This window comes from Acomys minous (genome assembly GCF_964271855.1).
Source record: "Acomys minous genome assembly, chromosome: 2".
NCBI lineage: Eukaryota > Metazoa > Chordata > Mammalia > Rodentia > Muridae > Acomys > Acomys minous.
Window position 1 is genome coordinate 43,265,797 of NC_140484.1, and position 12,051 is coordinate 43,277,847.

Sequence of the window (12,051 nt, forward strand, 5' to 3'; positions counted from 1 at the left end):
CTCTGTGTAGAAGGGGGCGGTGGAAAGATGCTAAGAACCAGAAATGATACATGACTCCAAGGAAGTAGTTTCTTCTACACACAAAAGAAACGATGCACGTAAAAAAAATAACAAAGACTGTGGCAGCAAACACAAAACTTATATAATTTTAGCCAGATGGAGTCCCAACACTGAGTAAGGGAAATAGACATAAGGCCCCACCCCTAATCAAGAAGCTATTTGTAATTGATACCTATTGGTAAAGGAAAAAAAGGAGTGTCGCTAGGTATATCAACGACACATTTTGAGACAAGAAATCCCAATCAGCTGGTCTTGTGGTTAGGTGCAGCTCCATTTTCAGTGCTGGTCTCAATTAGAAACAGACACTGGGCACTCTTCAAAACTTTAGGGAAGGGGGCTCAGGTGAAGAACACAGGCACAGCAAGCGCCTGGTCGCGGGCTCAATGCCCAGTGTGCAGGCCTACACTCAGAAATCTTTTTAAAAGTCTACACTAGAGAACTGTAGAATGCAGGAAGCTCTGAATTGCAGGCCTGGCATCCATCCCCAGCACTACACTGAAGTGAGCATGCTAGCCCATGCCTATAAACCCAGCGCTTAATTTAGGAGAGAGAAGAATTTAAAAATGAACTTCAGCTACATAGTAAAGTTTGGCTACACAGTTAAGTTCAGGTACATAATTAATTCAAGACCAGCCTGAGCTACATGAGACTCTAGAATTTAAAAAAAGAAAAAGAAAAAAAGCCTACAATAGATTTGAAGGGGATGAGCCCTTTGATAGGGGCCTAGACTACAACTTCTCAGTTCTTTCTGCAAGACAGGCCTCTACCTGAGTATGATTGTTTCTGGCAAGAATAGCTCATGATATTGCTTATCTTCTCGTTGTTTTGGGCAACTGAAATGTGCTCTGCTATAGGAGAAGTGAGCTAAAAAAAAAAAAAAAAAAAGCATTTCCTGGACAAGAATGGCTCAAGACATACCCTTATAACCTATCACAGGAGAACAGGGTTCTCAGAACAGACACCTGAAAGAGGTGACAAAAAGCCAAAATCAGGAAAAGCCATGGTGCAGCCATGCTGCAAACTTTCTTTTTTAAAGTGGATGGTTCTTTGCAAGACTGCTGCACGTGAGTTCTGTGCTGAGTACACCTAATCCACAGGAAAGTGACTGCAACTCAGTCCTCCCATCCAAGCCAAGCTTCCTTGACTGTGCATCACCCACTCACTGGACTCACCCTCTGAGAAAGGAAGGGCACTGGGGAGTGGAGAGATGTAGTGAGGGAGACCTGGAAGGAGAAGCAGCACTGGCCTGCTCTCCACAGAGCAAATGCAAAGACGCTTCTTTAATCCCCTGCCTGCCTCCCTTCTGGTAGAGACACAGGCACAGCAACACCCCCTCTGCCTTTCCACACCTTGGAGCCCATCTCTAGCCTCTGCCTTGGGACTGTCCTTGCCCTAGCACTGTCCAACCACAAACCCATGAGCAAAGCCAAGAGCCTGATGCGACAGTAATGAGAGGACAGCAGCCCAAGGAAAGCAGGGCTTGGCAGCGTCAGTGACCAGCCTGGCACCTCTGGCAGAATCTGGCCCTTCTCAGTTTTCCTAAGACCTCAGTGAGTGTTGCTTGACCACAGCCCTTCTACAGAAGCTGACAAAGGACACAGGAAGTTGCCTTCTTAAGGGTCCTCTTCACTGTGTATATGCCAACTAGAATGGTGCAGAGGTCACAGTATCAAATCCATCTAAAACAAAAATGTGGGAAAATCTTTCTCTACAGATCCCTGCCACAGATAATTTCCTGGGTATACTATGAAGCCCAAGAAGACAGGGCACAGTGACATGAGGATATAACACAAATGCTCCTACTGCGGCATCTTTCCTACTAGCTCCAAATACAAAAAAGCACGGTCCCTCTTACCCCCACCACCACCACCACCACCCGCCGCCTCTTTGGAATGCGAACCCTTAAAGCCCACCTCACAAGCCCCACCAGTGATCACTCCCAGAAAACGGGGAGCAGAGATTATTTGTAAACTAGTAGAAGCAATGCTTAACACCCAGTGAGATAACAACAAAAGGACCAAGTCAGAGGAAGCTGGCAAGGGAAGTGTTAAAAAGAAGAGGAGGAGGAGGCAGCGGAGGAGGAGGAGGAGGAGGAGGAGGAGGAGGAGGAGGAGGAGGAGAATAAAAGAAAAGACCCCTGCTTAAGCAGAGCACAGGCTTGGCCTCCCCAGCTCCGCCCCTGTGCCGCCCAGGATATCGCCTTTCCTGCAGGAAGCAAGAGACTCCTGCTGATATGACAGAAGGATTGTGATACCACTCCCTGTGAAGACACAGCTACTATCAGCAGCAAGCCAGGCAGCTGGACAGCTAAGGCCTCATTCTTAGGCCTTGCTTACTGGGCACCCTGTCTACCCCACCCATCATCACCACTAGCAGCAAGAGGAGAAAAGATCCAACCAGTCAGCAGGAGCCCACCAGACTGGCAACACTTCCTTGTAAAGCTCATGAAAGGAGAAGGGTGCCCTCCCCACCCCACACACTCAGAACCCTCGGCCACAGATGAAAGTAACTGAGGTTCAAAGTTACAAAACAGAAGGGAGCGTCTAAGTTTACATAGTCCTTGGAGATCTTTCTCATTTAATTTCTTCATTCTATGTCTCTATAGAAAAAACAAACAAACAAACAAACTAAACAAATGAACAGAATTACTCCCTAAGATCACTCTATAGGGGAGAAAAATAAAAACCAAGACACTAGGGCAGGAACTGTCACAGCCTTTTACAGGTTGGAGTAAGATATACATAACTATGCAAAATGCACCATAATGGTGTTTAATTATTTCACAAAGCCAACATGCCAGTTTCAAATCATTGTGTGACTTGTCAGTCCTCAAAAACAATACCACCAGAGCTACAGAGTGAAGAGAGTTAAGCACTTAAGTACCCTGTAATTCTCTTAAGGGCAAACTATGAGCAAAAATTAAAGTCAGTCTGTATTATTAGAACAAGTTGCAGGAAATGGGTCATCTCTCTAGGACAAGAAGAAAATTGCATCTGCCATGTGCAGAAAGAGCACACACTCATTACAAGACAAGCATTCAGTGACCCCCCCAACATATCAATTCATGTGTAAAAGAATACTATTGCATCTTCACCTTGAAACACACACGGATACACACCTGCACCCCTAAAAGAGTGTATCCCTGGCTGAATGGGTATAACAAAAACACATCCTCCCTAATGATCTGTATGGAAATGCAATCAGAAAGAGATGCTATTAAGGCTCTCAAATGTCTGAGAGCAGAGTGTTAAAAGCACTGCATAACGAAGATGTGCTGTTACTCCACACATGCTGACAGCCCACAAGGACCTTCCCCATTCCAGTAAACGCAGGGCATCCTATCTGCAAACCCAGCAGCCCATTAGATTACCCTGCACTGGCTCACTAACTCTCTGCTGGCAATCATGAACCAATCTCAAGTCCCTGCCCTCTGGAAAAAGAAGGAAGAAGTTTTGACATTTTGCTGGGTAATGTGTTTTGCATTGCAGAACATAGTAAAAAGAGCAAAAGAAAGCTAATCGTCTCCTTTACTCCATCACAAACCCCCTTTCTTTTAACGTGTCAAAACACCTAACTTCCCTCACCAGCTCACTGCCATATGATGTGTGACAGAACTGGGAAGTCCTCTAAGTCTGAGAAAAATCTGCACACAGGGACATGTAAGGACCCTCACTAGCATGAAGAGGCAATAAACAGGTGGGCAGTATTCATAGGGGGTGAGGCACCCAAGGCTGTAAGCCTAAAGAAGAGCCAGGCAAATCACAAGCACCTCTACAGACAGCGGCAGCTGCCAGGGAACAAGCGATGCCAGAGAGACCAAAGATAACGCTGCTGCCCCTACAGCAAGACAGTGTCAGAAATATTAAAAACAACAAAACATGTTTTTTAAAACACAAAAAAGAAATGAAAGAAATCATAATGACAAAACAAAGGAAAAGAGAAACAAAGAGAGAGAGAGAGAGAAAGAAAGAAAGAAAGAAAGAAAGAAAGAAAGAAAGGTAAATTCTTGGAAGAAGCAATTCATTCATGTTTTCAGTTCTCCAAGGACTGTACATACTGAGTTCTAAACATAAATGTTCACTTCCTATAGCAGAGCCAAAAAACCTCACTCTACTTCTTTTTTCTTAATTTGTGGATCAATTATTGCTCCCTTCTGTGAGGTGTCATTAATAACACCTCAGATCTCAACCGCACCACAATCCACTAAACACTTACTTGAAACTACTTTGTTTCTAAAGCGATCCAACTGGTCACAATGCAAGATTAACCCTGCCATAAATGTGCATGCGATCCTGAGATTTCAGAGGTCCTGTGTGTCTGACAACACTCCACCCCAACAGCTGCAGCTACTGCTTTTCACTCTGAAGCAATGTGACAAGGAAACATTCTCAGCAGAAAAAAAAAAACAAAAAAAAAAAACAAAATGAACCAGAAGCCAGGAGGCCATAAGCATTCCACCTCTAAAACACAAGGCCTCTTACCATGTGACCCTAGGTGGCCCACTACTCAACAAAGAGGAGTGGAAAAGGGACACCATATGGATGACACCCATTAGAAAAAAGCAAGAAATTTTACATTCATTCCCTCCCACTACTCTGCTTTCTTGTGGGAACTCGGCTGCATCCACACCCCTAGTTATTGAAAATCAAGCCAGGGTATGATCAGCCAGTGACGCTGAGACGCAACGATCCAAGAGCCACCATCTTTGCCCTCCAGGAGCTTCCGTTTCCGGTAAGAAACAGAACAATGGCCATCAACAGTTTCTCGGTTACAAGGAAGAAATGACCTGATTCAAGCAGAGGACAGCACTCACACTCAGGAATTTGCTTTCCCTGCCTGAGTGAATCCCAGAAAGGCCCCTACAATAGTCTGCAATATGATTTGCCTTTTCTTTTGTATGAAGCAGTAACAGAAAACCCAGACAGCAAGGCAACAACAACTCAGAAACAAGCCTGGAGGCTCGGTTCTTCCTGCTGGCACATAGCCAAGCAGCGTTTCACGTGATACATAAGTTTGCACACAGAAGCGCCTAACAGTTCTTCATGTGGACATCTGATAGGTGGCTATTATTTCTTAATCTACGGCTGGGAAGAAATTCTGGAGGAAAAGTTGGTTATTTCCAGTAATTGGCAGGTATTTGTTTAGTGCAGAGATTTTCAAATTTTACTTATGGACAATACTGATTTTGCTCTTTAATAGTGAACTATAAAGAGGCTGGAGGTATAGCTCAGCAGTAGAGCACATGGTTGGCACACATGGGTCCCTGGGTTCAACCAATCCCCTACACCAAAAAATAAAGTCTGTGCTGACTTTAGACATGACAGCTAGGTGTGAAGGCTAATCACAGGCCTAACTAGCATGGCAAATCCAGTGTGCAGCTCACAGTACCTTAACATCTGTTTACTTTTCTGTGTAATACAGACTCACAGCCCCTCTTTGGGCTCTAATTCATCTTTTCATTGTGTATATAACTCCCTTTGTCTTACTGCCACTCATTAGATAAGAAATCAGACTTTAGGAGCGGGAGAGATGGCTCAGAGGTTAGGAGCACTGGCTGCTCTTCCAGAGGTCCTGAGTTCAATTCCCAGCAAACTACATGGTGGCTCAGCCATCTATAATGAGATCTAGTGCACTCTTCTGGCCTGCAGCTGTACGTGCAGATACAACATTCTATCCATAATAAATAAATAAATATTTTTTAAAAAAAAGAAAGAAAGAAATCAGACTTCTACATATCAATGACATAGCAAATCAAATGTGATCACAGAACATCCTCTATGACATTACATTAGCAACAGCTGCTTACAGGTCTGTGCAGGTCTGAGACTAGCTCTCCTTCATGTTACTCCAGTCAGCAAAACAAGAGAAAATGCTCTGTTTACTGCGTAGTCCGTCACTGCCACAGATTTAATTACAAACAACCACACATCTTCTCTTCTGTTGCTATTTCACACTTTCCTAGGATTAATTCTGCACAAATCTTAATGATTACCCAAAAGCCACTGTAGACGTTTCCCTTTGGAAATTGTCACCGCTTGCCTCTTCAGCCAGGAAATCGGAAGTTTAAATCCGTGGCTACAAATACACATCCCCCTCAACCCAATACACCAGGTCTGCAGGAGACAGCCCCTCCCTGACTTCTTAAGGAGGACCGGTTCCCAACCTGGAGCTGGCTCCACTCTTCCAACCCATCCCCTTGCTCCCTACGTTCCCTCTTCAACACCCAATCAGTGCTCCACTAACATCAACAATAACAGCTGCCTTCAAAGAAAAACTAATATGGATGCTAGGAGCGAGCTCATCCTGGAAAATCCTGCTCATTTTCCCTCCAATACAAAGCTTGTCTGGATCGTAAAAATCTTTTCCCTGCTAAGTTTAGCAGAGCACACATAGCTCCATAGATATAAAAGCTGTTTCAAGTCCTTAAAAATTCATCTGAAATGAAAACCCTAACTATCTTTACCGAGCACTTCTGGAAACTAAACATAAGCCACCTTGTAAAGGGGAAGTGGGCTGGTTTTTTTTTTTAAATAAAAAAGAAGGTACTAAATTTATTGTGGTAAACAAAACGGCTACTAGATTGTAGTTCTTTAGTTCTCCTTTTTTAGCTCTACATACAAATGTCTGAACAGATTCATACTGAATCAAGTCCCAGAATAACCTTCAGCACGGCTTTAACCAAAGGTCTCTGATGAAGAATGGATCCGAGTCCAGGACGGACAGGCATGTGACAGGTGGGGCCAGGCAAGCCACAGAGCTCTATGAAGTCTTCCTCTGAAGGCTCTGTCACAGGTAGCACTACAGTATGGGTTTCTGAGAGATGTCCCATTTCAGCCTTCAGATATAAATACTTTATTGTTTTTTCTTTTTTCTTTTTTTTTTAAGGAGGAAATGCATCTGAGTAAGTCTTGATATTTAGAAACATATTCAACACTTTAAAGATTAAAAGAAAATAAAAACTGGTTGGTCTTTAGAGCAACCTCATATTCTGGTATTTCCAAAATGTTTACATTCAAGGGTTCAGGGTAGCCAGCCAATCTTGACAGCGACTGAGGGGGAATTTGAGGGGTACTTAAATGTGCATGAAGAAACTCTCCCTAACTTAAGTTGGACCCACTCCCAGCCTCCCAGGTCTGTTCTTGCTTTACACCTGCAATTTTCAATAGAAATACCTGTTCCAAACAGTCTGTACTTAACCTGCTTAAGTCCCTCCGTGTCACTGTATGTATTAATCACAACAATCAGTTTGATCAAAGAAGGACTGTTAAAAATTCAATATGATCAATGTACCAGGGGAGAAAAGCATACAGTAAAAATGTGAAAGCTTTAAACTAGCCTTTATCTAATAAACAATAATCAAAGTATAGGATGTACTGGGTTTGTTTGTGTTTTTTTTAATTTACATTCTATAAGCATGACTGACCTGGGCCTAGTGGTACAGGCCTGCGATCTCAGCTGGCCAAGAGGATGAAGTAGGAGGACCCAAATTTGAAGCTTCCTTAGAGAACTTAATAAGACTTTGTCTCAAAAAAGTAAAAAGGGTTCAGTGTTGGAGCACTGAGGAGCTAGGTTCGATTCCCAATATGAAAAGCTCTTCTCATCCTAACATACCCAGCACAAAATACAACATGCTTAGGTGCATGTGTAGCGCACTGGCTCAAGAACTACATGTGATTTTTTTCCCCAAGACCACAAAATCATTTATTCAGCAAATACTGATTAAGACCACTCTTACAGATACTGTCCTAGAAGCTAGAATTCAGTATTGCACAAAACGAACACAATTCTACCCTCATGAGCTTGCTGAATGGAACATATAAAAATATTGAAATGTGTAATTCCTTTCAAAAGCCAAATACATATATTCTTCCACATAAGACTCACCTAAACTCCTTCTCAATAGGAGGAATCCATAAAAACGGTTTGCCCATTTGATGACTAAGATCTACAGAGTAACGATATTAAACACATGTAAAAACAACAGCTCAGTGAGAGAGCTGGCATATCCAAGAAACTGAGTAAAACTTCACAGTGAGTATCTATAGCCTAAAGCAGACAATCAGAGCCATTTGTTCCTCAGAGACTTGAAGACAAATCAATAATTAAATGTGGTGATCTATGTACCACCAGCAGCAGTATCTACTGAACAGTCACGATATTTCAACTATGAAGGCATGACAATGTACTTTACACCTAATTAATGTGAAGTATCAAATCCCTTCTACCACATTCTATACGAAATACGAAGTTTTCTTTGAGGTGTCAAAGAAAACAAATGTTAGTATGAACAAACTAGAGGGAAAAAGACAAAAGTTACTAAGTTAAAATGAAACTCTTGGCTGTGATGAAATGTCAGAGGCCATTCTTCACGAAGAACGAAATGTGTAAACGCTGTAGAAGACATGTGGGACACGCTGGCATAGGTGCAAGGTAAGGGCTCAAAAGAGACCAAATTTTACTGGCACACTTGACTATCTAGTCAGATAGCCAGGCTTTTTATATACTGTTATATTATTAATAAGTAAATAATTAGGTGAGCAAAGCATTGCACCCCTGCAGACCAAACCCTTTCCTTGAGTGTCGTCAGCCTTGAGCTAAAACTTTGAAGGCAACTTTACGGAGAACTTCACTGCAACACAAGGGTGATTCTTCCATGTAAATAACTGATGAGAGATGTAAAAAGGACTTTAAAATGCGATGAGATGTATTCTGTAATCTCCCCTGGATGGATGTTGGCAAAATGGACAGGCCTAGGATACGAGGAATGCTGGCTAAGCAGCAGACCAGGAAGGAGCCCCTCCCCCCCCCAAATACCCCTGGTCGTCAGCTCCACACTCATTTCTCTGCTGAACTCATACCCATTCGCACACAGGGAGATTTACACTTTGTGTCTACCATGACTTCACAAATAGTGTGGGTACCGCAGCTGAGAGAGAAGCCTATCTAGACTGAGAGCCGTAGTGATTGCTAGTGCCGTCCAGGGCTCCTGTTTCTGACAAGAGAACTTGTGTGAGTTTTTAAAATGCTGCTCATGAATGTAGGTGCTGAAGAATCAGCAAATGTTCTACCACCTCCAACAGTCTGTCTTTGATGGGTGAGGCGGGGCTGTGCTGAACCCTACTCAAATATATATTAACTTGGGGGAGGGCTGCCATACACTTATATCTACCACCTTTTTAGCAGTAGACCTGTGGGGGGTTTTCCCCTCGGGAAATCGTTTCCACGTTCATTTTTAAAAGTATGGCATATTATTAAAACACACAGCATGTAATTTAAGTATCTCCTTAAGTGTATTCCCCTCTCAGGCATTTAAACCTAGGCCCTCTGACAAACCTAACTCATAGCTGCTGGGAAACCTCGAGCTGTCAAATTTCAAGCAAATAAGTTCGGTTAACAAGACCTCAAATGCCCTGTTCCTCGCTAAACACAAACATACGAAGACTGTAAACAAAGGAAAATTAAAACCCAGGTCTCAGAGAAATCTCCAAAACACATGTTTTTCCTCTTAATTGTATACTGGAACACTATGTATTTATTCCACTTGCCCTTGCTTTGCCCCTTCTCAATTTTTTAAAACGAGGAAAAGGCACTCTGTTTTCAGCCGTGATTAGTAACAGGAATGGCGAGGGTGGCCAAGTTTACCCAGCACTCCCATCCCCCTGGCCTCACTGGCCTGAAACCCACCTTTCCATTCAATCCCGTGCCTTCTGTTCTTTATAAATTCTGCATATTTATATATACACACATTTACCTAATTTGATTTCGATAGTAAGACCTAAGTTAAGGCCAGGAAGCAACACTGGTAACCATTTTTGATTATGATATTTTGCTCCTGACTGTAAGCGATCCAGTACATAAGCAGTTCAGTCCCAAAGGTAATGGGTTCCTGGAGCCAGCAGATGGAATGCTCCAGATAACAAAGGGGGGTAGGGTGGGGGGTTGCTTCTCCAATGCGAACTAACAATGCAATATCCTTTTCTTACAGAAATGTTTGAGAAGCGTTATTTTTACTCATACAAATAAACAGAAGTGCAGACATTTTTCAGGCCTGTTCCTGCAAAGCCGTTCCTACCACAATAGCTTAGAGTTATGTCATGCTAGCTTGTGCGTGAACCCTGATCGCTTGATTCTGACCATTCTCTCGGAGATAATAATCAATATTAATTCCTATTTTAAAAGAGCATTTTCCTGCTAACTTCATGTTAAAGCAGAATGCTGGATTGTCCTTTTTTTTTTTTTTAAACGAGATTAAAGGGAAATTTTCTCGCACTCTTCCCGTTTTTTTTTTCCTCGGGGCCCAGATGGCAAGATACTAAAATGTCCGTTTTAAACAAAAGGTTTCTGTTTGTTTCCAGGAGAGTAACTGAGAGGCGGTGCTGGTTTCCAGTAGAAACTGCTGTGAATTCAGGCATACATCTGGGTCGCCTCATTAAACAAAAGATACCCGTCCGCTGTCAACAACCACACAGTACAACCCTCCTCGAGCCTTCATCTTTATCTGGAAGGAATGGTGCAGAAGAGACGCCTGTCACCATCGACTGGCCATACAATTCTTCTGGGGTCGCTCCTCTCAGTGGCCTAGTGGCTACAGTAGAGCACATATGGGCTAGCCTTCCCGCCCCGCCCCGTCCCGTCCCTGCCCCGGTACATTAGCCGGGTTTCTTAGGAGCGCCAGCCAAGGCGTCCACCACAGCACCTTTCCTAGCAGAATCCAGTCCTGAGTCTGCTCCCCGTTTCCACCCTTCCCTCGTCACCCCACAACGCGCCACAATGGACGCTGGCCGGCCACCACACTACACGCCATCGCCCACCCGCGCCGCTCGCGCGAACGCTCAGCCTTCCCGCAGACGCGGGCGCACAGAGCACAGCCCTGGTTGACACCAAAGGCGCACGCCGCGGTTCCGCGCGGGGTAGCCCGGGCCCTCGGCCCCTGTGTGCGCGCGCGCGCGCGGGTGCGGGTGCCGGCCGGGGACGCGCGCGGGGAGGGCAGCGGCGAGCCGGGGCGAGGGGCACCGGGGCCCAAGGGCCGCACTCACCCAGCAGCAGCAGCTTGAGCTCCCGGCGGGCGTCGCGCTTGTCCCTGCGCAGCTGCCGCTCGATCTCGTCGTTGATCCTCCGGGCTTCCTTGGCCTCCTCGCTCAGGCAGCACGCCATGATGGACTCCAGAGTCATTCTTCCGAAGTGCTTCGCTGCAGCCCCGCCGGCGCCCTGCTCACACGCGCGCACACACGCCCTCCGCCCTCGCTCCCCCGAGGCAGCGGCGGCCGCGGAGCCCCGCCGCCCGGGCGCGCGTCAGGGACGAGCTCAGGGGAGCCGCGATGAGGACGGCGGCTGGGCCCGCAGCCCAGGCGGGCTGGGGACGAGCGGGGCCGGGGGCCTGGGGCGCGCGAGGAAAAGGCCGCCTCGCCCGGTCGCGCTCACTCGCCGCCTTCCCGGGGCGCGCGCGGCCCTCCTGGCGCCGCCGCCGATGCTGCCCTAGGCTGTACGCCCAGCGGCCCGAGCTCATCCACCGAGGCGGCCCCGCAGCGAGCGACCGCCGACGGCTCCGCGCGCTCGGCGCGCCCGCTCTTCGCCGCCGCCTGACTCGGCTCCGGGCGCCCTCGGCCTGCCCGCGCCCACTCGGCTCGCGCGCAAACCGGGCAGCCGGCCGCCGCGCGCTCCCCGCCTCCGCCCCCGCCTCCGCTGGACGCCCACCCGGCCCGATTGCCAGGCGCGCCGCGGCTGCTCAGTGCTCGCCCTCCCCCTCGCCACACACACACATTTTCTCCTTTCTCTGAACTGGAGCACAGATCCGGGAGGGAGGCGGCGGCGGCGGCGCGGGGAGGGCGGGCGCAGGGGGCGGGCGCAGCGCAAGGGGTGGTGCCGCGGCCCCCTCCTTGGAAGGCTCGCGCGCTTCTCGCCCCGCCCCCGGCCCCCGGGCTGCCGGTCCTGCTCGCCGGCCGCCTCGGTGCGAGCCCGGGCGCGGCGGTCACCGACCTTCGCTTGCCGCGG

General features: G+C 46.8%; 1 protein-coding gene across 1 annotated transcript in view; it reads right to left on the bottom strand.

The window, feature by feature from the left end:
* LOC311608175 (guanine nucleotide-binding protein G(q) subunit alpha) overlaps window positions 1–11,434 on the bottom strand; it is a 227,633-nt gene extending 216,199 nt beyond the window's left edge. The window contains exon 1 of the mRNA XM_084800513.1: window positions 11,097–11,434. Within this exon, the coding sequence (XP_084656639.1) occupies window positions 11,097–11,232 (136 nt within the window). The 5' untranslated portion in view covers window positions 11,233–11,434. The remainder of the gene's footprint in view (window positions 1–11,096) is intronic.
* Between the last annotated feature and the right edge of the window lie 617 nt (window positions 11,435–12,051).